General features: G+C 40.8%; 1 protein-coding gene across 4 annotated transcripts in view; it reads left to right on the top strand.

Annotated features, from left to right (window-relative positions):
• Window positions 1-27,819, top strand: part of TAFA2 (TAFA chemokine like family member 2) — a 199,215-nt gene that overhangs the window by 133,505 nt on the left and 37,891 nt on the right. For all 4 annotated transcript variants that reach the window (XR_012834004.1, XR_012833997.1, XM_075745299.1 and 1 more), the window contains exon 2: window positions 5,609-5,715. Coding sequence is in view for 2 of the 4 variants with exons in the window: in XM_075745289.1 (XP_075601404.1) it covers window positions 5,609-5,715 (107 nt within the window). In the remaining 2 variants the exon portion in view is untranslated. The remainder of the gene's footprint in view (window positions 1-5,608; window positions 5,716-27,819) is intronic.

The raw sequence follows: 27,819 nt of genomic DNA, 5'->3' as shown, positions 1-27,819 counted from the left end.
AGTATGGGCATGTATGTCAATCATATGAATAAGTACTTTTGGGAGGAAGAATTCATTTGCCTCAGTGTCTTAAGTTTTTGCACGGTAGCCTTTCAAGAGCCCTCCTTAGGGCATTAAGCCTAAAATTCTTCAATCTGCTTCCACTGGTACACTCCAGCCAAAAGTAACAGCAACAACCTTATTGTATTGATCTGCCAACAATGCTTTAAATATTCCTGAATAGGGGGGCATATGCTCTCTAAGGCTACTTATTCTGCTATTAAAAGATCCGCACTGGTAAACTTTTTGAAGAAAACCCCACTCCTTTTGCTTTGCATACAGAGATTTCCTGTGTGACTCCTATGTGAGACCTGCGTGCTTTGCTAGGCTAAGTGCCTATTCTCTTTCTTTCCTTACCCACCTAGATCAAAGAAAGTAGCTTATGAGAACAGGTCTGTGTTTTTCCCCCAGCTTCGTTTCAGAATCAGAATGCACTTTGTGTCTGTTACAGGCTGTGATGTATGAAGCAGAAAGAAGATTGATTTTCACAAGCTACCTTGTACCTGAAATAATGAGAGTGGCAAATTACTTATTCACTGAGCAAACATGACAGGAATGTCATAGAGGGAATTTATTTATATGCAAACACACGGGGGTCACATCGGTGTTACTTTTACAAAGTGACCTTATCCACCAGAGGGGCATTTTTAAATCTGTATTAGCTTACACAGGAAAGGCGAAATAAAGCTGCAAATACCTGCATTGCGTGGGATGTAGAAACTAACACAACTAATAAATAATGTAAGATTCAACACAGTACGGAACATAATTTAAATGGCTGCATTATTTCTGTACAAGAGACTTGGGGTCAGAAGTGATTTCTACTACTCATTTAGGGTTTCTCTGAAGTAGCAAATAAAATATTTGCTGTAAAAAGAAAAGTAAGAGCATGTGGGACTAATTTTCGTCTCTTAAACATTTCATCAGGATTCAGTAGAGAAATAGGTGTACACTTCTCTTTATGAACACTTGCATTCACAGGGTGTATGTGTTTGCAGAAGACAAATGGATGTTACCGACACTGAAAGTTTCTACATATGTAAAACAGGAACAAATGAATTTTGAACAGCTTCACAGAAGCTGCTGTTTGTAAAGAAAAGAAAGAAAAGGAGTAACAGAAAAAAATGCTGTTGCTCCTAGGAAACAGATGAGAATTTTATTTGTGTATAAGCTCTTAAGGGAAGAATGAAAGCTATTCTTTCCTTACATTCTTTTCTCCTCAACAATAAAGATTACATGAGGTTACACTTCACTTAAAATAGGAAAGCAAGGCAATTTAGCACTGGCCGTACAATGTAAGGTAATTCCCATGTGATTCTCCTCTACTTCTGCACTGTTGGAAAGGTGTCTGATCTCAAGCCCAGAAGCAAAGAAGGAAGATGGGAGAAACTCATAAGCTTATGAAAGCTACACTGCTGCAGTGAAATTGAAAATACACATCTGCGCGTAGCAGTACATTCAGTACAGCCAAATGGTTGGGCCACATCTGCTGTTGAGAGGGGGCTGACAGTGAGGTGGAGCAGCAAGGAGAGCCTGTGCAACCTATTAGTGTATTCACAATTTGCTTCTGATGAGCCACAGAGGCCATGAGAAGGATTTCTGCTGATGCAGCAGTTTGTGAAGCTTCTTTGCAGCGTCAGATGTGGTTTCACCCTGAGAAAAAAATCCTGCAATTTTTAACCTGTTTTTGTCACTAATCACCAAAACAGTCTATCCTTGAGCCCATGGTATCAGACTGGTGATGGTCTCATGGAGCGCCGTTCAGGGAAAAGGAACCTTATGGAGCAAAAGTAACAAACCCTATGAACTTACTCATTCTGTTATGGTGTTAGTGAAGAGCTGGTCACAGCAGAGTCATCTCACACTCAGCCAATGCCTGTTTGAATTGTGTGGGTGACATCTTTTTGTTTTATTTTGAATGTGTCCCTGGAACCACAAAAGGAGCTATCTTTCTTCTTCCTTGCCTCTAAGCACATTGAAAAATGAACTCAAACATGACAGCATTTCTTTTGCGTGAAAGTGCTGAGAATTCCTTGGGTTTAATTCCAACATGTCGAGTATAGAAATGGAAGGAAATTTTGGTTACACATAAAATTTGTATTTTTGTGTAAAATTGGTTTTCAAATGTAGGCATCTCCTACAGCATGGAGATTCTTAGTTTTGATCATGTTTGACTTATGTGGCATTATTGAAGGCTGTAAGGATCACAGCAAGGGAGAGGTTCGGTGGAAAGGAAGGTAAATAGAGGAGGAAAATGTCTCACAGAGAAAACCGTTCAGGTTAATAGCTATAGTTTGTCTGTGGAGCTCTACATCACCTCTAGTAAAAGCAGACCTCATTTCAGAGCTCATTTGTTCTATTTAACACAGCCTGTTATGTTAGTGTAATAACAGTACAGTAATAGACTAAATTTTATTTCCTGGATGCACTTAACTTGACATGGATCAGGGTTGGAAGAGGCTAATAGTTATATTTCAGAGCTGAGGTCAAACGATTCCAGTGTCTTCTCAGTGCTATATCATGGGCTGTTTTGCAAATCCTCAAAAAATAACCAGCATCATAGTTTCTGAGCCTGGGTGATAATGCATGCACTCAGATACTCCGCATATCTCATGGCCTCTCCTTGTTACCTTGCTGTTTGCCTGCTTTGCTGATGAGATGCATCCATCCCAACCCCCTGAGTTTCTTGGACTACAAACTCTTCATTTTTTATTTCTAGAGCTGTATTGCTACAGTGTGGCTTCTGTGCGTGTACCAGCAGTGCTGGGAGCAGAGTGCTTCGTACCTTGTTTGTGCTTATGCAGCCACTCGTCTGTCCTTGGACTGACCCTTGTGAGTGGCCAACACAACTGCAGGTCTAGTGTTATACTGTATAATTAGTTTGAAACTTAACATCATCTTCCAACTTTTTATTCAAGCTGCTGTATGTTATGAATTCCTTAACTGCTGAGATATTTTTTTTTTTGGTACTTTTGCTGATGGCCTCTGAACTGTTAGTCCCAAGCTAGAACTTCCACTTCCTGACTTTTCTGTTAATTGTGACTCCTATGGGACTGCTAAACAACCAAGTTATGATTTTTGTCCTTCTAAAGATGAATCCCACAAATAAGTAATACAGAATAGTGTATTAGGCTTGGGGTACAGAAGTGGTGTATTGTTTTTCTCATGACTGGAAAATCTGGGAATGGCACCGAGCCCAGATTTTCTGCATCAAAGCTGAAACCTTTCCTTTACTTTGCAGAACAGTCTCTTCTATATTCAGTTCTGGCTTACTCCTCTTTGGTGTGCTGGGCTGTGGGCAGAGGTTTGTATCTACACTCTGCCACCTACCCTGAGGGGCTGCTGTTCACAGGCAGATAGCTTGGTTTTCTCTTTCCCCCTGCCGCTACTGTTTTTCCTTATGTATTTGCATTTTTTGCTGTGCATTTGCTGCCAGCCTCGCAGCACAGCGAGTGAATCTGGCATCAGCAGAGTACAGGAATGAACTGTATTAGATTCAACTTTGCTTAATGGTGCAAGTCCCACTGGGTTTTGAGCAGTGTTCGGTAGGTGAGGAAGAAAGATTTGATTTTAATGAGGGATGACTTGGCACCAGCATCATAACAGCTGCAGGAAGAGAATCCAGGAGTGAAAGAGTTAATTCATATTCTGTTCACAGAGATAGCTGTGAAAGAGCATGTGCTGAATGTGCATTCCAGTTTCATATTCTTCTTCTTATTTACAGTGACAAATAATATATTTCCCTTTAGCTTTGAGTGCTTCATAAACCTGGAGCTGATGATGAATATGCAGTTTACACTCCAAAGGCCCTGGAACCAGTGCAAGAAGGCAGAGCTTGGTGTGGTTCACAGCACACTGTGACCTCCACTGTGATTATTAATTAGTCAGGCTTTCAGGGGCACATCCACCGTCCTAGACAGTGGATCCTTGCTTATTCCTCTCTCTTTTTCCCTGATAAATGTGATATCTGAACCTCTGGGAAACACACTGTAGACGTGTGACTACTGTCAAAGGATGATGAGTTCTGTTTGCTCTGAATTCAGGTTTAAAAGTGTTTGATACACTCCTCATTGGGTTCTTCATTTGAGTTGTAGTGTTTTGTTACACGCAGCCTGGTGTGGAAACTTACTGGTGCTTAACAAGATCTTGTCAATCTCCTGGAGAGCAAAGTTGGCAGTTTTGGGGGAAGTGGTTTGTTTACAAGTCTGGAAATCATGAGTGGAATTGTGGTGTGTGGGGGGAGTTACCCTATCAGCATGTGGTGTTCTGTTAGAAGTCTGCTCAGAGGAAAGGAATTGCTTTGAAGCAATGGAAAGAGATTTGGGACTTTGAACAGGCTACCGGTTAATTCTGTATTAAAGCAGTCTGCCTTTCACAGAGTTGTGGTTGCCCAAGATAGTGTTGTACATGAACAGAGCAAAAGAGATGCTGTTGAATTCCTCTGGGCTTCTTATGAACATAATAGGAGACAAATGTGCAACCATACTGAAGCAATACAGGTTTTTTTCAGCTCAGAAAAGCACCCTAGTTCCAGGCATCACAAAACAGCAATAATTTTGTTCAAGTGATCAAATTTGCAGCTTTTCTAGTATAAGTGATTTGAAATAGGCGTCATTGTCCTATTGACCTATCAGCAGAAACGTGACCATCATGCAGAGCTGTTTCTTAGCCAGCTCCCTAGGGCACTTCTATAGAGAATGAAAAGTGAGAGAAGGTTTCATTATTATACCTCTTGCCACTCTCCGCAGAACTGTAATTCTTAAGCACTGGAGCCTACATTTCTGAACTTGTCTTTTTGGCAGGTGGAGGGGTATTCTGTCTTTGGAGGAGGTTATTGAGAAATAAGTTATGTGTTGCCTTGTGCTTGAGCCACCACGGTGGCTTGCTGTCACAGTGAAAACATCACTGAGCAAGATGAGGGTAGCTGTGTGCAATTTCCTTGGTGCAGTAAATCAAATCTTTTCATTACCCAAAGATAGACAGGAGAGAGACTAGTGAATCTGCTCTGGTTGAGTCCATGTTTCCAAACCACTTATGTCTTCTTAACAGGATTTCTCTGTGGGAGCGTTGGTGTGTGTGCTGGATGTCTATTCAAATCTGTTATCTCCTTATGACTTGTAGGCAGAATCCAAAAGGAGTTGCAATCCCCAAAGTTAAAAACTCCACTACACGGTCAGAGAGGGTCACATTGACCATGACTGTCCCCAAACACACTAGTGGAGCTGCTCTGTTCATTAAAACCTGCAACATAGCTGCATGGATTCATCCTTCTTGCCAGCTTTGGAGTGTGCTGTGGTTATGAACACTGCTTCTGCCTTGAGAGAAACGTGATGAGTGGAGATGTTGAATTCTCCTGGTACTGACCAGAGTCCAGTACAGGATCAGAGAGAGAGGTTATAGTCATGCTCTATATGATGTACCTCATTTAGAGCTAAACAGAATTTAAGACTCAAGGGTTGTCAGCCAGACACTTATGAAAACTTCTTGAATTCTCCTTAAATTAAGACAAGAAATGTTTTCCGAAGAAGTCTTAAGATAAATACTTATTTTTGTGTGTTTTTGTTTCCAGGATGAATAAGAGATACTTACAGAAAGCAACAAAAGGAAAACTGCTAATAATAATATTTGTTGTAACGCTGTGGGGGAAATTAGCATCTGGGGCAAATCACCATAAAGGTAAGAAATTATATTCTGTTCTGTGGCTTCTGTCAACAAATTCAGAACTGTCTAGTCTGTGAGACCTTTTTTCCTTATGTGTATTTGTGTCTTCTTGTATTGGTCTAATAATCACTACCAAAGAAGGAGAGTTTTCAATGCATAGACTTTTATTAATTTATAGGGAATTTAAGTATTTCAGTACCAGTTTCAACATTCTCTAATTTTAGCATCTTGTTGGTCATTTTGAAATGATGGTACAGTTGAAAAGACGGTAACAGAAGATGGTAAAATAAAAAAAAAATAATAAAACCTGCTTTTTCATAAAAACAAATATATCAGATAGCACATACGTGTGCCACAAATTAATTCCTGGAAAGTATCTTAGAAAGGAACAATTTTTACTAACATGTATGCTGCTGCTGTGTGCAGTTACCTGTCAAGGCTAACTTCATGGATAATGTGTACTAAGTGTGATTGTTTCATCACCAAAAAAAGACCATTGCTTTGCAGTGTTGTCTGTTTTCTATGCATCATTCCTAACACTGGACCAGGAACTTCAGTAACTTGTGACAATGTGAGATTTGTTTCCTCTTGGTCATTCCAGTGCTTAAAATGTATACACACAAGCAGAAGGTGTGATGGTTTATTGAAGCTTGTAAAAAAGCTCTCCTTTTTTGTGTGCATGTGTTTCTGTAAACCCCTAATGCAAGGATCAAGCTGTCTGGATTCATGTACTCATGTCTTCTTATAAGTGACTATAACTTGAAATGCGATCTGCAGTATAATATGATATTGAACTCCACTTATCATCTTCATATAGTGTCTGTTGGCTGTTTATCTGCTTATTCAAGACCAGAATAAACTCTTAGAACTTGAGTAAAGTAGGGCTGGGGCATGAACATTACCAAGAACTAAGGAGTTAAATGCTAGGGAAGGATTCCAGTAACACCAGTCAGTTCATCTCTCTATGTTCGTGTACATTTTATAATGTTCCCTCTGATGCCAAGATTTCATGATCAGGTATTTTATATATCCAGCTGCTAGATATTTTTCTGCTGTGTGAAAATATCTTTCTTCAAATTCCTCACTGATTAGGGACTTCAGGATGCAGAGGCACTTTCTGCAAAGTCTTTTGCAAGTTGCAATTTGGCTGCAGACAAAACAGAGTCTGATGTGGTCCTGCAGGCCACCAAAGATGGGCATCATGCCAGACAGGAATCGTGCTGACACCCTTTGCTCAGCCTTTGTTCCTCTGAAACAGAGTATGGATTTGTGCTGTGGCTTGCAATATCAGTTGTCTGTTGAAAAATAGCCAAGATATCCTAGCCTGGATTCAGAATTCTTTTTTCTTTGATTATCTTTCTTTAGAAATCAAAACCCCCATCTCCAGATCATTTTGATTCTGTCCACAAAGGCTGGTCAAGCTGTGTTTGCCTCAATCCAATTCAAACTTTGCCAAAGTATGCTTGCTAGTCTTTTTGAAAAACCGATGAGTAAAACTTGTCACCAGGTATTTCAGGGAAACAAATTAAAATCCTAAGAATTATTTGGGGAATTAGTGCTTAATGACTGAGAATCAAATGATCCCCCACCCATTTTAGCTTTCCAGATATATTCATGCAAGGGAAACCCGAGCAGAGCTATACCATTTATTATCTGGACAGTACTTGGTGTTTGAGCCCCAGCCTTAGAGCAGAAATAACTTGAGAAATATTTAATTTGATATTTTTAGATTAAAAAAAATATGCACATGACCCCCCCTGGAAAATCAGTTTATTAGCTTTAGGGACTTCTTTACATTGTTGCAAGTTAACAAAAAGCTTTGGTTCTTCTTTTTCTTTAAATTGTACCTTTTTGTGCCTTTAGCAAAATATATGAAGGAATCTTTCAGGGAACAATAAGAAGAAGCAGCATGACTTGAGTGTTTAATTTGGAAAAGCAGCTATTGTACATGTTCAGATTCTTTTAGAAAGAAAAAAATATTCAGAAGGATTTTGGCTTGTGGGTCTAGTAGATCTGCAAATCAGGTGCACTCACTGTATATGTGGGATTATTTTAAAAAGCACAAATCAGAGTTACACAGCTCAACTACGATTGATTTCCAAAGAATCTGGGAGTTTAACTTTCAATTGTGTCAAAGAAAATCTTCCCCCTAGTCTAACAGCAGACATGGAGGTAAGGTACATTCAAGGAGGTAAGGTACCTGCTCACCTTTGCATGGAGTTTCCAAATACTGAGAAATATGCAAGTTTCTTCAGCAATAATTATCCCTAGCATCATTAATCTTCATTTATAGAAGTCCTTACTAACATATTGACATGACAAACCCTAATGACTTTGAAGGAGCCCTTACAATTTCAAAGATCGATAATCTACATTTAAAAAAATCTTTACTTTCCTTTGACTTAGTCATATTATGCATCAGTTGCACCACCTCTTAAAGCCGTCCTTTTTTCTGAAGGCTATTGTAAAAGAAAAGAAAAAGAAAAAGAAGGAAAGATCACCAATGTGTGAAAAATTGTTTAATGAGCATTCTGCTCTCCAGACAGACTTCAGCAGGGATATAAACGGCTGACTCTGGCACGCCGTCTCTAGGCTTATTGCACTTATTTCGGGGATATGGCACAAATAAGAAATCCCAAGTCTGCAGCAAGAAAAACAGAGGCTGAGGCAGGGCATGGGGAAACAGGCTTTGAGGTCCACTTGAGCAACTACCACGGTTACAAACTGGTGTTCCAGATTACAGTTCTTCAGTGTCAGGTGTGTGGGCGCCAAGTCCATCCTTCTTTTTCTTGAGAAGATAGGTTTAAAGACACGTCTGCTCCCTTTATCTTGGCTGATTGTTAAAAGTTTCATCAGGCTGGACAGAAGGTCCAAGAGCTAAAATACATAAGCACTCACAGTGTTTAAACCAAAACACAAAGCTGACTTTTTTGCTGCACACAGGATTATGAGTTCTCCTGCGTCGTTCCTGGGTGTGCACATACTTCTATTCCATTTGTTCTGTCTTCTGAAAAGAAACAGGAGCTCTGCTTTTCTTTTTCATTTTGCTGGGGACCCTGATACTATGGCGATGTGTGCCTTACCCGAGCACATGCACCTGTGAATGAGCCCGCAGTACCAGCTGTTTTTGTGCTGCAGTAGCTCTGTATGAGAAGACAAGAGTGGCATATCAATCTCCAAAAGGATGTTGTCAAGGTTATGAGTCTAAAAACTGATATACCTTGAGGGTGGCTGAAAGAAATCCATAAGGGTGTTTTATTATAAGACTGATCCTGATCCTCCTACTCATTGCTCGCCCTTGGAAAACAAATAAACCTGTGCAAACATATAGTGTTCGCTGACAGATATGGCAGGCAGGCATCAGTTCAGCATCACTGCCTGTTTGCTATTTCTGTCATAGGGAACATGAATTGATTTGGTGACCACTGTATCACAGCCCGTGTTTAAGGTTTCAAGTGTTGGACTGGTCCTTTTGAGAAAGAAGCACTTCTTTGTAGACAAGAGGCTACTGCAAGACATGGTTTCTACTCTAAAACTAAAAACTCCTTCAAAATCCAGAGTTCTTTGAGCTTTTTGTGATTACTAGGTTTCTGTACATTGATAACACAATAAGATCATCTAAATAAATTAAGGGTGCTTTTGAATCTGAGCATAGTTTAATATTCCTCCAAATAAAACCCAATAAACTTTATATTAATTTTAAATCCCTGGACAAAATAAAAAGTTATTTAAAAATATGACTAATCATGAATGCTTGCTTGCCAGAAGGAATTTGTTATGGAACCAGAAAACACTCCAGGTAGATAAAGTAATAGAGTATTTTTGGACTTACTAGATGAAAAGGCATGATAATTTATTTTAATTTAACAAATTTCACTCAGAAGCTGAACTTATTCAGCTGATGCCTATCATATAGTTAAAACAAACTAAACTCCTTATCATTTGTGAGGCAGAATTGCTGCTCCTACTTGTCTGTGAATTTGCACTAAATTAGAAGTCTGAAGGGAATGTCGTGCTATTCACAAGGAGAAGATGAATCTTGGTTTCTCCTTGCAGAGGAGTAGCTGCTCTGAAGCCCAGTTGAATAAAGGAGCCAGTGAGCCTCGAATGCTGCTAGTTAGATCACCCTTCCCGGAGGAGCCTGCCTCTCTCAGCTGCCTCGCTGGGGCAGAAGCACTGCTGGCACCCGTGCTGTGATGTAGCATACGGCCTCTGCCACGCATGTGCCTGGCGTTTGGGAATGGGTATGACGATGAGAAGCAAGAAACCCAGGGGCAGTAGTGGTACGCTTGCAGGCGGTACTGGTGTGTTTATGTCCATGGCTGGACTTTCATTAGTGGTCATCCTCTTCCCTCATCACCAGGTCTCTTTCCTTTTGTTTTGTGAAAAAAGTAAAAATAAAATGCGCAGGACAGTCCTGGAAAGCCTAAGGAACTGTCTGAAGATTTCAAGTCCTTGCAGAACTGAATTAGAAATGCAGCTTAATTGTAATCACTGTCCCCGAGTATCTGACTTTCTTTGGATAACTCATCATTTCTGTTTGCTCTGGAAGAGCTTTTAAGTCTTATGTCTAGATTTGTCATGTTTTCTATCAGGAAAATGAACCAAAAGGTGGCAAGCCCTGAACAGGGCTCCATATAGTCTAACACATGCCCTACATATATATCTGAGAACGTAAACTTTTTTTTTTTAGGGGCAGAAATCTCACAGTAACAAAAAAAATAAACAAATGTGATACTGTAGGCCAGTATGGACATTAGTACGCCTGGTTCTGGGAGCAAGTGGAAGGACTCATAGCCCTTGCAGACAGTCGGGGTGGTGCAACTTCATTCTTTTGGCTTCTAGCATTCAGCGGGGCTCTCTTAGCAAGTGCAGTAACGCTAAGGCTGCCCTGAATCAGCGTGTGACAGGCTCCTGGCTCTGCCTGACCCCTGGGCTGCAGAATTGATTTGTTCTGAGGAGAGATAATGTAGCACTTCGTTAAAAGCTATGGTAATGGCCTGTGTGCATTGCCTCAATGCCCTCATGCCTGTTTCATACACAAGGGATGAAATTCATTGGTAAGGACGGACAGCTGTTTAGATGGTTTAACAGGTGATTTATGTTGTATTTATGGTTCTTTTGTATCACTAGGGCAGTGCGAGGGACTCGAGGCATGCTGGTGAATCTTGTGCAATTCTTTCCAAACTTAGTGTTGCGAATTGTGCCTTAAAGATACTGTTGATCCTCTGATCCCTGCAATAGATTTTCTTCTAGCCAAACTTTCTCCTTACAGTTATCCACTGACTGATGCTCATCTAGTTGCGGATGTGTAACTGTTGCTATACATGACTCCATGTTCCGATGTCAGTATATTCTAGTTTGCACTCGCTGGGGGTCCCTGAACAAAACTTTCTTATCAGAAGTATAGTATATTACGGATGTGGGTAAATGTACCTTGATGTTTACTAAAGACAAAAACGCTTAAGTGGAGATGCTTTTGAGCACTGACGACTAGTTCTGTTTATTTGTCTTCCTGATTAGCTGTTTGCTGAAGCAGCAGAGCAGAAAACATTGGGTTTTGTGTGTTGACTGCTTGTTATAGGCCAAATGAAACTGTCTTGGGTGGGCTGGCAGAAAGCCTTCACAGCACATGGGTGGTCAGGAAAGAAAAGGAGAGAGACTGTCTTGCAGGAAGACTACAGCAGGAGCAAAGGCTGGGGGACAGCTGAGAAGCCTGGTGAAGAGACAAACAGCTAGCCTTTCGAGGTGATGGAAAGAAAAGGACTTAAGAAGCCAGGTGTGACTGTGTTGAGGGGTTCTGGTATGAGGGCAGACTTGGAAAGAGGAAGCCACCCCACCAAGGGCAGATTTGTGTATAAGCTCTCTCGTTTCTGTTCAGCTTTACTCAGCACCACTGAGTTTCCTCTGGTTTAAAATGTTTGTGTCTAGTTTGTAATAATGACTATGGATTATTAGTCCTGATGAAGTTTTAGGGTACTCTGTAAGAAAAGGTCCACCACAGATCTATGATTGACTTTGGTCTCATTGCATTTTGTATAAAAGATCATATCAAAAGTTCTTGAATGTTTTATCAACTGGAACATGGCAGAATATATGTAACAGTTCTACTGCTGGGAATCACACTGGAGGTTACGATTGTTCAGAAGGGCCGATGAAGGACTGTATCAGTCCTTTACTCTGGTGTCTTCTTACTGCATTAAGACTGTGCAGATCACTAACAACAAGTTCAGAAGCTTGGGTAAATACCTCCAACACATTGCAGCTAAATAATGCTGTTTGGTTTACTTTATTCAGGAAAATTAAGGAGTTGCCTATCATTTTGATGTTTGAGATCTACATTCCTAGTGGTTAGAGTCTCAGTGTCTGCATAAGAATAGCTATAACTGATACATGTGAGACCTCTGAAGTATGCAGACCTTTGTCTTTCTGTAGAAGTGCCTTCATCATGAAGTTATAGTGTTTTAGTATCAATGTTTTAACATCACTGTACCTTTGTCCTTTCTGTTGAGGATTTTACACTGTGTAGAAGACAGCATTCATAATGGAGAAATAGAGGGTGTTTGTATTCAGTTTTAAATGCAGAATACCCTTACTGCAGAAGACAGAAACCAGATAAAGGCATCCTTCCTTCCAGCTAAGTAACCGCTAGATAGCCACATGCTCTCTCTTGTTATCCTTCCTTCCGGAAGGAGTCCTATGGCAGGTAATGGCATTCTTTGGGGACCTAAGATACGTGGGTTGAACCTCTTTGAGCTGAAGAGGCACCGAACACAGATCTCCCAGTCCCATGATATGGACATTAATATAAAGGGTTAGCAGGAGCAGTACCCTTTTTTCCTTGGTTTGTACTTTTTTGAAGCAGCTGTATCATAACATTTGACGAGGGATCTGACCCTGTGGGTAATTTGTATGTGTTCAACATGCACCTTCTAGTTGTGTGGACCTGTCAAAGGATATAAAAGTTGTTCTATCTATTCCCAAGTTCTTTACTGGAATTAGGTAGGAGAAAACAGCTTAATATTTAGATGAGGGAACTTGCAAGCATGCAGAGAGATATGTGTGGCTGCCTTAGGAGCTACCAGGTGAGGCTGGAAGATGTCAGTGGGGTCTGTCAAAATATTAGATGGAGGCATCCATTCTATTGTTGATCTGTCAGTCCTGCTTCATCAAACTCTTTTGTCATATTTGCTAAATGTCTCAAACATGGATAATCTTATCTCTCATGGAAGTTTGTCCCAGAGATAGATTCTTTTAAATGAGAATGCTTTGTGTGCAGCTTTCGCTAACTTAATTCTGAGTGTAATTAATGTTTAAATATAGAAACAAAGGAAGATGATAGTTATTTTAGCAGACATGGGGAAGAAAGATATTAGATGTTCTTATCTAGCTTGGGCATTAATTGAAAGTTTCAGTTATATCAGGATCAGAACCTGATCCCAAAATTGCCGTTTGCTTGAAGATAAAATAGAATAGTCAGTCAAACACTTTAATATCAGTATCAGTCACTGCAATCTAAAATGTTAATACAATATCTGTTAGAATTCAGTAGATAACAATCCTTGGCCTTCTGCCAGGGTATAAAGGAAAATAATTTTCTCTGATTGCCAAGATGCCAATAGTTCTGATGGTTCACTGGGACATGGGTGCAGAAATCATGGCAATAGCGGAGTTATGCCTATTTCTTCTCTGTGCTGCCAGCTCCATCACAGCAAATGGCTGCCTTTATTTTTGCCCCCATTCCCACCACCATCTTGGCAATGAAACTTGGCTGTCCTTGAGGCAGCCATGGAGAGAGAAGTTGGAGAGTCACAATGAGATATCATGCATTTTCCTTTATACCGATCACTTAAAAATATTTCTGTTTCATATTTGGCAAGTATTATGGTTTCTTAATGTTTTTCTAAGACAAGTAAAAGGGAAGTGCTTACCAGTTCTTTATTTTGGGCCTGATCTTGTAATCCCAATGTCAAATTTTTATTACCTTTCCATGAGTGAATACCCAGGATCTTTTCCTTAAATACATTCAGTTTTTGTGTTATGGTGGAAAGGAGATGATTGCACAGAAGATTATACTGTTGTAAAAGTTACATAGTTGATTTTACAGTTAGAAATGCCAAACTTTTTTACATTTTCAGCCCTTTAATTTATTAGTAATGTTATCTTCCCTTGGATAGCTGGCACACCAATCAGTTGGGGTATTTTAGCTAATTTCTGTTTTGGAAGATTAAACTTTCCTTTGCTTTTTTTGTTAGGAAAATATTGTAAGATGTTAAGACTGAAAAAACACTAATAGTATGCTTACCCTGCTGTTACTTTTTCCTCTCATGAGTAAATGTTGACATTTCCCTAATACTGGAATCAGATCTACTTTTCCAGTTTTCTATTCTTAGTTTCAAATTAGCCCTGTTGATTTTTTATGTATGCTAAGTAATGCATTCTGCTAGATTCCTTTATCCTTATACCTAGGAAAACAGAGTGCTTGCTTTTGCAAGCCAAAGTTTTGACTAAACCCATAAAAATAGCATGAAAGAAATTGTTAGCTCCCCTAGACAGTTGTCTTTATTCAATTAATCTTGGTTTAATAATACCACTCTCTTAGATCTGTTGATCAGAATTTTCCTTGTTGTTTCATTAACTTGTTAAAGTGCTCAATTAATGGATGATTTGATAGTATTTTTTTGTTAGCATTTCCAGATTTAAAATACTACTTTCTGGGCTTACAGTTATATTCTGAATTTTTCATTTGCCTAAATGTAGATCATGTAATAGATAATGCCTTAAATAAACTTTTCCTTAGAGTAGAAAAGGTAAGCAACGGCTGTTAGATGCAGCTGTGATCGGGAAGGAAGAGATTGGGAAGTCTCCAGTGACCTGGAGACTCCTGTCATGCACCATGAAGTAGGATGCTATGCCACAGTGAGACGATGGGGTTGCTGCAGCTGCCTGTGCCCACTCCCCAGACCATTCTCTTTTTCTGGAAACATTTTTACTTACTGACTGTACTCAAAGACTGTACTTCAAAGTACTGTCTTTAAAGAGGATCCTTCCAGTACAGACGGGTAGTATAGGAGTTGCAAATGGGAAAATGATTACAAAATTTTAATCGTAAATATCAGAATGAGTTTACACAAATAAAACCTTTTAAGGAAATGTCATTATCTGTTTATAGAAATACTTAATACTGATAACAAGAATCTACTGAGTTACTCCAAAAGTGTGAATCCTTATGTGCAAAAAAGCTCTGAATGTGACTTCTGGTTGAAGTTTCCAGCCTTGGAATTTGACATGCATTGTAGAAGAGCTGTGTTCGGGTCTTCTGATGGCTCTGGAGCTCAGATGGTAGGATTATGCTGAGGTACATGGGAAGGTCATGACTAGTGCAAAGTTTATGTCCAGGACCCTGAAACCACCTTTCTTCAGCAGAGAAACCAAGCAGATTTTTCTTCACTGGTATGACAACTTTGTTTTTTCCTGTCTTTTTCCTCAGAGAAACACTCATAAAATTTTATTAATGTCTGGGCCTATCAAACAAGAATATAATTGAAAAGAAGATCCAAACAGTTTACAGTTTCCCTTACATTATGTTTTCTCCAAATTAAACATGTTAAGATGGTGTCATTTTTATAGATCAAATATGATGGCTCAATATCACATTATAATTACAGTCTGATGCTTAAGAGTATCCAGATATGTGAAATTACTATAATGGTAGGATTAGGGCCAGTTCTGTCCTCAGATATGATCTGGTTTCAGGTATGGAGGCCATATATCCCAGTGCTGGTCTTAGCGTTTTGTGCACTGCCCCTCAGGCTTTCCAATATACGTTCTATACATCCAACATACCTTCCATACGTGTAGTGATGACTGCCCCATATGTATGCTGGTATCTGCTACACACCCCTGTTATCCAACTTGGGGGATTTCACATATTCGGCTTGGGAAGTTTGTGCCTGGAAAAACACATCCCATGTGGAGATTATTTCTATAGCATTCAGGGAATATGTTAATCTAACTTTCATCTGCATTAATTTTCTGCTGATGTCTAAAGACTATGCCCTTCTCTCTAGACACTCTTCACTGAATTTACTCCATAGCAGTGTTCAGTGATTGCTTGTACAATGTCGTATCTTAGAACAGCTGTTCTTTAGTCATACAAGTGCCAAGGAAATGTTCAGTAACAGTCAGCTATTCTGGGGAATAACAGGAGAAAAATGCTTTATGTTTTTTATGTTGCAATTTATAAAGTTTCTTTATGAACAAAAATTTCTGGATCTGTTCTTTGGGGGGCTGAGGGGGATTTACCATTTTAAGGCTCACTGGGGCAGTCTTCCACTGTAGCAGAGATTTAGAATCATTGAATCATTTAAGTTGGAAAAGACCTTTAAGATCACAGAGTCCAACCGTAAAGGACTCAATGTTAATTTGTAAGACAGTCTCATCTTTTCAGAAGATAAGGGAATTGATCTAAGCCTAAGCTGCACAAACCCAACAGCTCCAAAGCAGCAGAGCCTGTGTCTGCATGCATGCATATGTGTGTGCATATGCACACAGAGATATGAGAGACTTGGATGCAAGTGCAAACTGCAAGGTCATCACTGATGAAATAGCTTACGTGGACCATTTTAGTGTTTTTAAAATGCTTATCATTTATTTATGGGAGCTTTACAAAATACTAGGTGCTTCTCAAACCTAACTGAAAACTCAAGGAATTTTCCACAACATCCAGTTTTAGGCATCTCTCATAGGTGCTCTGAAACACCCTTCAGAGCTCATTCCTTTCAAAAAGTGGGAACTCAAGCTTTCAGTGTTGGTGTGAATACTTCCCTGAATTCATATACCAAAGCGTTTACAACCTATTGGAACTTTCTGGAACTTTTGGAAAGTTTCTTAGCAGGAGAACTCAGTTTGGATATTGTTCTTTTATCTGCCTAATAATTCTTCTCCTGTATCAGGGTCATAGTGTCCGAATAAAATTGTAAAGGTCTTATTTTATTTCAACTGTTCAAATGGAGTCTCATGTTGCAGTTCAGAAGCCAGTGAAATTTGGTCTGTGACAGATTCATTTATATCTGCATATCATTCTGCAAATGTCATTCTGTTGTGTTAAAAAAGGTTTGGTTGTAAAACCCGGATTTAGCGTTTGCTCCATTTCTCCTTGTTGAGCTAAAATACACAGAAAGTCAGGAAGAATTCTTGAAATTTGCAGAGAGATAATACTGAAATTTTGACCTTCCCATTAAAGTGTGAAAGTGCCATTTAACTGTGACCAAAAAACCCTCACTTCTCCACAGAGGTGGGAGCAAAGCCATGGTGTACTTGCTGGAGAATAGAGACTGGCTTGGGGGTTTAGATGACAGAAAGCAGGAAAATCGTAAAAGAGCAGTCTGCTTTGTGCAGCTCTCTTTTATCAGGCTGAGCGAGAATTCTGTCTGTAGTGATGAGGAGGCTGAGGCAGGAGCTGCCAAGTCTGTCTTGTTCTTTTTTTCCCCACAGATTTGTATAACTCTTGTACTCAAATTGTTCTCAAGTAAATGCAGCAGACTTAGAATTCTTTTTGCAAAATACTTCTGGCTTCAATATCAAGTGTCCTTGAATGACTGAAGTATAAAGCTGAATGTGTGGGTTATTCTGGGTGAATGCAGAAAGGATATGCTTGAGAAAAGTGTTCTGTTAAGACCAACACAAATCTTAGGTGCATTGTACCATTGTATTTTTAGGTGCAAGTTATTAGAATTGCTTCAGCTGAGTCTGTGCCCCAGGACTGTGTGTAAGAGGAGAGCTAAGGCTTGTGGGAGACTGGCTGAGTTTCTGGGAAGGTCAGAATTGTTCTGCATCCAGAATTTGAACCCAAGACTATGTATGTGTTTGATGAGAGAGGAGCAAGGATGAAGCAGTTAAGCCTGTAATTCCATCTCAGTGAAAAGAATGAATCATAGAAAATACTGAAATCATTCCTTCAGAGAGCTGGAAGGCTAAGGAAAACCAAAGTTAAGTTTTAGAAAGATGACAGCACAAAGTATTGTACCTATGAACAACAAAATGAAAGGATTTTTAAAGTAAAATACTTATATAAAACTTTGCTCAGTTTTGTTATGTTATGTAAATTTACTACTGATAGAAAAAAAAGATTACTGGTGCTAAACTTTCATCTAAGATGCATTGGCATGTGTCAGATTAACTGTGGAAATTTTGTGAAATGGAACCCAGAAGGTGTGCTAACTGCTAGACACCGCAGAGTGGAAAGTAAATATATTTCCAGTGAGTGAATATTGAGAAAATAAGCATCTGGAAGAAATGAGAATTTTGGATTCTTAATTGCATCATTCACCCCAGAACATCTGCCAGAGATATTAAGAGCAAATATAACTGTATCTGAGAGAAGATAAAAGTTTAAATAAGGAAGGAGGAAGAGTAATATTGTGCCATCTTGTTACACTGCTGCACACTGTGCATATGAAGGCTGTGTAAATCTCTCTTCTTCTGGCTCAAAAACACTTTAGGAGAATAAAAATACAGTTTCCATGCCTATGTTTACCTTTTCAGAACATGGGAAAATCCAGAAAATCTCATTTATGACAAGTAAATAATCCATATTTTTGCATATTTTGTCCTTCACCGTAACAATACAGAATACACTGGGTTGCATAATAAAAACTGGGTTGCAGAAGACAAAGGGCATCCTGGAAACATCTGAGAAATGAATTAACCTTTCATTCTACTTATGCCACTCCTCTTCATAGGATAGTTTAGGTGAGCACAAAGGCTTCTTTACGCTTTGCTGTCACACCAGCCCTGGAAACTGCTCTTTCCGAACCGCAGGAATGAAGTGCAGTCAGGCCACCTGCCCAGTCTTAGAGAAGAAGATGGGATGGGATGTAAACAGCTAAAAAGTGGGGAATTAGGAGGATCCCCATTACCCCAGTGTGAGGGCACTGCTCACTGAGCTTATCTCATGCCTTTCTTGACTTTTCAGTTTCTGCCCTGCATCATTAGATGCGTTTGCTGCTAAGCAATTTGAGGACAGTACATGTTTCCCACCCTCCTTCTGTCACCTTCCTGTCATTACATTTTCCTGGGTTTACTCTGAAAAATAGCTTGTGTAAAGGAAAATGAAGAAAAGAGCTTAGCTACCAGAGAGGGGTTAAGTGTATTATACTTCACAAATCCAAAGTAAACCCCACATGTTAGAGAAAAAAAAAAAAAAAAGAATTTTTAAACTGGTGTCATTTTAAATTTTCTTTTAAAAAATAAATACCAGAAGGACCACTGCATATTGTTGCCTGCAAAAATGCCATATTCTAGAACAGCTGTTCTTTAGTTACAGAAGTACCCAAAAAATGTTCAGAATCAATCAGCTATTTTTGGAAACAGCAAAACACAAAAATCTTTTAATTCTTTTGGACTAAGACCTCCATTAATAGATTATCAACATTTTGTGTTCATGTTACAGATATTTAGAACTTGCGTATTTGTGCTGAAAGTCAGAGCAAAACTAAATCAGAGTAGTCTGAAAGGCATATGGAAATCATACTCTTATTTCTTGCAGTTCATGGGGTTTATTTTATCATGGGCAACATTTTACCCTCATTATTTTTGCATCTTTCTGACATACACACGCTAGTCTGTTGGGTACTATTGACAATAAGTACTGAAAATACTTTAAAAAAGAATGAATTTGCAAATACCTTTCTTAAGTCTAGTTCTTGCTTCTATTTTCAAATATAATTGAGTCTAATGAGCATTTTTTAAGCAGGATATACAATAAATCCTGTGAAGAACTCACATTTAAAACTATCACACTAAACAGTGGTGTAAGGAAAAGAAATTTAAAAAAGTTACAAAGTCCCGCTTATCAGACTGATCTTGGTTGCCAGAAAAGCTCTCCTAAAAATCTGTTCTATTGTCTGAACAGATCTGTAGGAGTGATTATAAACTAATTTGCTCTTCTGCTTGTGCTAGGAATACAACAGTCTACACTTCAGCAGCATTATGAGCCACACTAAAAATATGAGAAAATGCCAAATTATGGCCTATCCTAACAGAGTCATTGTAAGAGAGGAGTGTTAAACTGTAAAATATCACTCCATTTTTCATAACAATGATCAATGGGGGGGTAACAATTTCAATAGTTTTTAATGAAGTTTTAATGTTTGGCATTTATTTTGTACTTTATTTATTTTATGGAAAAATCTCCTAGGTTCATGCATAGCAAAAATGAATAATTAAGGAGGAGATAGATGAGACACATGAGATTTCTTTCTTAAAGACAACCCACAGAAAAATGTGGAAATGTTACAGCTATAGAGTGGGATTTATAAGCTTCAGACTATTTCTATGTCCCTTTAATAAAGTGAATTGTCTACAATGAGGAAATAAACCAGTGATGTTTTTTAAATCCAGGAAGTGTCTGAGTCCTCAAAGTTTCAATCTTTTTTGTTTGTTTGAAGGAGAAAGTTCACTGTTTAAAGAGAGCTTTGAAAATCAGTCTAGATATGCTGCTAACACAACGAGTAACATTTTAAAAGCTCCTGAAATAATAGCGAGGGGAGTATATTTCCTAAATGTCCTTTCACTTCTTCCTCTGACTTTAGCATTATATTTGGACCTTAAAGTCACTCCTCTGCTGAGTCCTGGCAAATGGCTGAGATCTTAGAGGTCAACTTTACAGTGAAGGATAAATCAGTGGATATATTTTAGCTTGCTTAAGTTATTCACATACATTATCAGCCCTAGGGCAGACGTGGTCGTAGAGCACTGACCTTCTGTTACGCCTGTTTCAGTAGTGTGGTAATGTCAGATTCTCATGAGGGCAATCTCCCAAAAGAGATGACTGGCCAGGGACCAAGTCATGTCTCTGCTGATGTAGTTTTTTCCTTTAGGGAAGGATCTAATCTTCCACATTTAAAATTCAGGTATTACCTCCTGGGGGTGCTTCTTTCTCTGGCTCTGCACTGATTATACAGGAATGTCCAGCTTAGATTAGATACCAAGGCTGTAGACATCCAATGTATGGTGACGTGTCTTTGCTTTTGTAGAGAACAACAGAAACCCCACTTTTTTTATTGTTAGAATAATATAATAAATGATGGTATAAAGATTCAGAAAGTGAATAAAAATATCAGGATGCTTTGCTGTGTTAAAGTTTTGGATACTTCTACTTAGAGACACTTTCTTATATGTCTTTGACTGTATATGTATGCGTATGTTTTCAATACTTGAAAAAAATAAGCAGGGACTAAACTCCAGCAAGTCTGTCCAGTTTTCAGGTTCAGACACTGCTGTACATTACTTTTGGGGCTCTGAACCGTGCATGCACTGCTGAAATTTGGTTTCTGTTCATTCAGCTAACAGTGTATTCATGTAATATGTGCATTGCTGGACTAGAAATGACTATATGGGAAAGGAAATGTGGATGAACATTCCACTCCCTTGAAGAGGTGAGACAGAAGATCAGATATAATCAGATAGCATCTGTGTTATGCAGCGTTTTTGCTAAAGTAAAAGTCCAAGCGAAGAGCAGTCACAAACCACAAATATCGGAGTAGTTGGGTATGAAATAAAAAGAAATTCACAGTGTCCATGTTTACTTTTTTATTGTGGGTCTTGTTTCTTAGAAATTATAGGTGCCCAGTTGTAATATAACTCCTAGGCAATGCAGTACTTTCACGTTATGAATCAGGTGCTAAAGCAAGGCTGTACCACTGAAGTCAGGAAAGGCTGGCTCACTCTGCTGCATCTTCAGTTTCTGATTTCCTCATCTTTTTATTTTGTTTTACAATGCTCTGCTAACTACAGCTGCACCTGGAGGATACGTGCTAGGATTATTCTCAAGATTTCCCTGACTTGTGAGCCCTGTGAAGATAAAACTCCCGCTAGATTTGTGTATGCGATCAGACAAGGTATCTCACGAATGGCGCTTTGTCAAATCCTACAGTGTATCCCCTTGCTGTTCAGCTTTTAAGGTGGTGAATCGAAGGGGAAGGCAATTCTTGTTTTGTGACAGTCTCCCACATGCTAAAGAAGATTACGCTTGGCTCCCTTCACAACACATCAGTGCTGCAGACCTGGACAGTTATTTAGCGCTCATCTATTTTTTCTGGTGTGCATTTTAGAACTAAAGTGGTAAAAACATTTGTAATGAGTCAGTGTGGATACTCCTAAGGAACTGTGGGTAGTTGGTTTTTTCCCCATAACAATTTCATCTAACCTTGAAAAGAGGCATGGCCCTACAGGTATTTATAAATGGCCACTAGGCTGTTGTCATTTTTGACACGTTGTTAGGCAGTGGAAGACAAATACCCCACACTACTCTGTACTGTACATGGCGTTCAGCTTCTCACTTGGGACTTTTGAAAGAATATATGCAAACTAGCCCACAGATAACAACTGCTTCTCAATCTACTGATATTTCAGTTATTTAACTAAAGTTCACTTTTTAAAGTGATCTGAGGGTTGAAGTTTTGAGGTTCTAGTGTTGACCTCTGTGAGGAAAATCTTACATTAAAGTAGCAAAAAGATCAAAGAATATACAGCCATAACACTGTATGGAGCCAGCATAGGATGGTATCATTTTATGTGCAGATGGGCATTTCCCTATACATTAAGTGCTTCCTTGCAAGTTCCTATTAGCAAAATTTGAATTAAAAATTGACTTTTATTTTATTTTATTTTATTTTATTTTATTTTATTTTATTTTATTTTATTTTATTTTATTTTTTAAATTTTCATTGCTCCCTGAGGGCCCACCCCTCTCCTTCCCCCTCCCTCCCCTTTCCCAGTGGTGGGAAAGATGTGAGGGATGCCACTTCAGCCTCTCCTCTTGGCATGAGCAGTCTCTGGCGCTGACATGACACCTTGGAGGGTGCCTTATTCCCAGCAGCTGAGGGAGCATTGCTCCGGCTCTTGAGGGTGAAGAATGGATCTGGGTGTTGGTAACACAGCAGAAGAGGAGCTGTGGGAGCTGGACCTGGTGAGCTTGCCTTGAGCGGCGGCTCCTTCACCACCCCTTTCAGCAGCAGCGGCACAGCACTGTAGCTTTCCTTTGCTCCATGGTAGGAGGCGTGGTTGCTTGGCTGGCCTGTGAGTCTCATGTTCAATGCAGGAGGCTTGACAGTCTGGGGTAATGTAGAATTAGTTTACTAATAATTGACTTACATCCTGCTCCAGGTGTGCTTTTTATGGTCCTGCAAAGCTCATGCCCAAGCGCAGCCCAGCGAGCTCTGCTGCACTCTGCACTTGCATCTCAGCAGTGGTTTAGATACACGAGGTGCCTGGCTTATTTCATGGATGGATGGTAGCAAAAAGGGATCATGAGCTGGCCTGGCATGGCCTCTCGCATCCCTGGATGCACTGTATGAGCTTCCATAGACATACAGGGTGAAATGCCAAGCATGAAGCCATGTCTTCATTCTCCAAAACCATCCCTGAATAATTATAAATTTTTTTCCCCTACATCTCATTTTTTAATAGGTTTCTCTTGAAGGTGTGAATTACTTCAGATGCTTTCATTACCTGGCAGTTTTTACAAAGCAGGCTTCTGGCGTTTTAGGAATTGTGATATTTTTGCAGCTTCTGACTTTGGATAGCAATAAGAGGGGTGTATATGTTGCCTATCAACAGCTTCTATTAACCAGAGTTCCTTCAGAAACAAGTGCCAGGGAGTCTGCTAGGGGCATCTTAAAAGATACCTTTTCAGCAAGAAGATATATCTGAAAATATTATCTTCTGGGAATCCTGGAGCAAAAAATATTCTTGATTGCATAGCTCTGAATGGTTCTCCTGGCAGTTTCTCCTCTTTTATTTTGCTTGCTGAAATGTGCTTTCTTTTCCTCTGTCTTGAAGAATAGCCAGCCTCTTCCCAGGCCATCCCCTTTCAATTCATAGACTCTGTCTAGATACTTATTGATTCATCGTTCTCATGGCTTAGAGACTTGCTATTTATATGGAATTAATAATGTAGTGGGAAGGCTGTAGCAGGGGAGATCACTCTAAAAGAGGGGATTTCACAGGACTAGACATGTGCCTTGTTAGCAGTTTTTTTCTAAAGGCCTGAGTTAAGTTCCTCCTCTGACTCTGCACTTCAAAGAGCTTGCCTGGGGCTCTACAGAAGCAGGCTGAAACTTAAAATTGAAATCTTTCTTTCCGATGGTGAACTGTGTGCTGGGACATGCTATGGAGTTTCTCTTAACACATGTGGGGAAGTCTGAAGCACTGTGGAGAAGTCCTAGAAGGCAGGGGTGGAAAAGGAAAAAGAGAAAAACAGTTACATAGTTTTCAGAAAAGCAAGTATGCATATATGTGCTTGCAGTTTGTGGGAGGAATATTTCAAGGTATATTTGATAATTTGGTTTTATTGACAGATTAACTAAAAATGCATTATAGAGCTGCAAAATGGAATGTGATGTATTATAAAAATATATTACAGAATTAAAGAAACTTTAAATTAGTTCAGGGATACTATTCTATCCAGTCATGAAAATAGATAAGGCAAAGCAAAACAAAGGAAAAACAAAACAAAACAAAAAACTGACACACCAACTAAAACTCTATCTGTAAAAAAAAAATCTAGCCAACCGACCAGCCAATCGACCAAGCAACCAAGGAAACAGAAACCTTGGAGTTTTTAAAATGGGACATTTCAAAAATTAAATGCTTTTAATAGATAATTGTGGTGGGTTGACCCTGGCTGAGGGCCAGGTGCCCACCAGAGCCGCTCTATCACTCCCCTCTTTCATTAGACAGGGGAGAAAAAGTACAATGAAAAAAAAACTTATGGGTCGAGATAAGGACAGGGAGAGATCATTCTCTAATTATCATCATGAGCAAAACAGACCGAACTTAGAGAGGGAATTCATCTTATTTATTACTAAGCAAAACAGAGTAGAGGAATGAGAAATAAAACCAAATCTTAAAAACACCTCCCCCCACCCCTCCCATCTTCCCGGGCCCAAAGATGGTTTATTATGATCCGGACAATGCACAGTTGCCCACAGACCCCGATGAAGTCCACTGTACCCGACCCATGTGGCGAAAATTTGTGCGAAGTGCACCATCATCGTACGCCAACTCACTGGCAGTAATCGACTGGAAAAGTGAAGAGGCACCCACGGTGGACGAAGTGGCTGGCCGGCTCCGGCAGTATGAAGAGAGCCTTTCCTCCTCCCTAGTCTCGGCTGTGGAGAAACTGTCTCAGGATGTCCGGCAACTCAAAGAGGATATATCTTACTCCCCACCTGTACAGACCCGCATTTCAGCTGTTAGGAGTAAGCGTTTTTCTGCTCCAGAGAGGGGATATAGAGCATACACACCACGAGGTATCCTGTGGTTTTTCCTGCGTGACCACGGAGAAGACATGAGGAAATGGGATGGGAAGCCCACCTCAACCCTGCGGGCACGCGTACATGAGCTACAAGGCAAGACAGCTGTAAGAAGGGACTCTTCCAGAAAGAACGCTGCTCCAGTTTCCACCGGGCAGCCCCCCAGACCAAGTGAAAGGCCAGATCGCGCTTCTGATCCTCTTGAAGGGACCTCTAAGTCCTTTTTGCAAGAGGTGAGTAGTGACTATGACGAGCAGGACTAGAGGGGCCCTGCCTCCAGCCAGGTGGAGGAAAGGGACAATAGGGTTGATTGGACTGTGTGGATCCGATGGCCTGGCACATCGAACCCACAAGAGTACAAGGCCCTAGTGGACACAGGTGCACAGTGTACCCTAATGCCATCGAACTATGAAGGGGTGGAACCAATATCTATTTCTGGTGTGACGGGGGTATCCCAACAGTTGACTCTGTTGGAGGCTGAAGTAAGTCTAACTGGGAATGAGTGGCAAAAGCACCCCATTGTGACTGGGCCGGAGGCTCCATGCATCCTGGGCATAGACTACCTCCGGAAAGGGTATTTCAAAGACCCAAAAGGTTACAGGTGGGCTTTTGGAATAGCTGCCTTAGAAGCGGAGGAAATTGAACCATTGTCCAGTTTGCCTGGTCTCTCGGAGGACCCTTCTGTTGTAGGGTTGCTGAAGGTTGAAGAGCAACAGGTGCCGATTGCTACCACAACTGTGCACCGGCGGCAATACCGCACCAACAGAGACTCCCTGGTTCCCATCCACAAACTAATTCATCAACTGGAGGGTCAGGGAGTGATCAGCAGAACCCACTCACCCTTTAACAGTCCCATATGGCTAGTGCGGAAGTCCAATGGCGAGTGGAGGCTGATGGTAGACTATCGTGGCCTGAATGAAGTCACACCGCCCATGAGCGCTGCCGTGCCGGATATGCTGGAACTTCAATATGAACTGGAGTCAAAGGCAGCCAAATGGTATGCCACAATTGATATAGCTAATGCATTTTTCTCGATCCCTTTGGCAGCAGAGTGCAGGCCGCAGTTTGCCTTCACTTGGAGGGGCGTCCAGTACACCTGGAATCGACTGCCCATGGGGTGGAAACACAGCCCCACCATCTGCCATGGACTGATCCAGACTGCACTGGAAAAGGGTGAAGCCCCAGAGCACCTGCAATACATTGATGACATCATTGTATGGGGCAACTCAGCAGAGGAAGTTTCTGAGAAAGGGAAGAAAATAATCCAAATCCTGCTGCAGGCTGGCTTTGCCATAAAACGAAGTAAGGTGAAGGGGCCTGCGCAGGAAATCCAATTTTTAGGAATAAGGTGGCATGACGGGCGGCGTCAAATCCCTATGGATATAATCAACAAAATAGCAGCCATGTCCCCACCAACCAACAAAAAGGAGACACAGGCCTTCTTAGGTGTTGTGGGTTTCTGGCGAATGCACATTCCGAATTACAGTTTGATAGTAAGCCCTCTCTACCATGTAACCCGGAAGAAGAATGATTTCAAATGGGGCCCTGAGCAACGACAAGCTTTCGAACAGATTAAACAAGAAATAGTTCATGCTGTAGCTCTTGGGCCAGTCCGGGCAGGACCAGATGTAAAAAATGTGCTGTACACCGCAGCCGGGGAGAATGGCCCTACCTGGAGTCTCTGGCAGAAAGCACCAGGGGAGACTCGAGGTCGACCCCTGGGGTTTTGGAGCCGGGGATATAGAGGATCCGAGGCCTGCTACACTCCAACAGAAAAGGAGATATTGGCAGCCTATGAAGGGGTTCGAGCTGCTTCAGAGGTGATTGGCACTGAAGCACAGCTCCTCTTGGCACCCCGACTCCCAGTGCTGGGTTGGATGTTCAAAGAGAGGGCTCCTCCTACACATCATGCAACCGATGCTACGTGGAGTAAGTGGGTTGCGCTGATCACACAACGGGCTAGAATAGGAAGCCCCAATCGTCCAGGGATTCTGGAAGTGATCACAGACTGGCCAGAAGGGAAAGATTTCGGAATGTCGCCAGAGGAGGAGGTGACACGTGCTGAAGAAGCCCCACCGTATAATAAACTACCAGAAGATGAGAAACCATATGCCCTCTTCACTGATGGGTCCTGTCGCATTGTGGGAAGGCATCGAAGGTGGAAGGCCGCTGTATGGAGTCCTACACGGCGAGTTGCAGAAGCTGCTGAAGGAGAAGGTGAATCGAGCCAGTTTGCAGAGGTGAAAGCCATCCAGCTGGCTTTAGATATTGCTGAAAGAGAAAAGTGGCCAACGCTGTACCTCTACACTGACTCATGGATGGTGGCCAATGCCCTGTGGGGGTGGTTACAGCAGTGGAAGCGGAGCAACTGGCAGCGTAGAGGCAAACCCATCTGGGCTGCCCCACTGTGGCAAGATATTGCTGCCCGGCTAGAGAAGCTGATTGTAAAGGTACGTCATGTAGATGCCCACGTACCCAAGAGTCGGGCCACTGAGGAACATCAGAACAACCAGCAGGTAGATCAGGCTGCCAAGATTGAAGTGGCTCAGGTGGATTTGGACTGGCAGCGTAAGGGTGAATTATTTCTAGCTCGGTGGGCCCATGACACTTCAGGTCATCAAGGAAGAGATGCGACATATAGATGGGCCCGTGATCGAGGGGTGGACTTGAGCATGGACGCCATCTCACAGGTCATCCATCAATGTGAAACATGCGCTGCAATCAAGCAAGCCAAGCGGGTAAAGCCTCTGTGGTATGGAGGCCGATGGCTGAAATATAAATATGGGGAAGCATGGCAAAT

The sequence above is a fragment of the Balearica regulorum genome, chromosome 1, assembly GCF_011004875.1.
Source record: "Balearica regulorum gibbericeps isolate bBalReg1 chromosome 1, bBalReg1.pri, whole genome shotgun sequence".
In the NCBI taxonomy this organism is placed as follows: domain Eukaryota; kingdom Metazoa; phylum Chordata; class Aves; order Gruiformes; family Gruidae; genus Balearica; species Balearica regulorum.
Note: the sequence above shows the minus strand (reverse complement) of the source record. Positions and strands in the feature narration are given on the sequence as shown.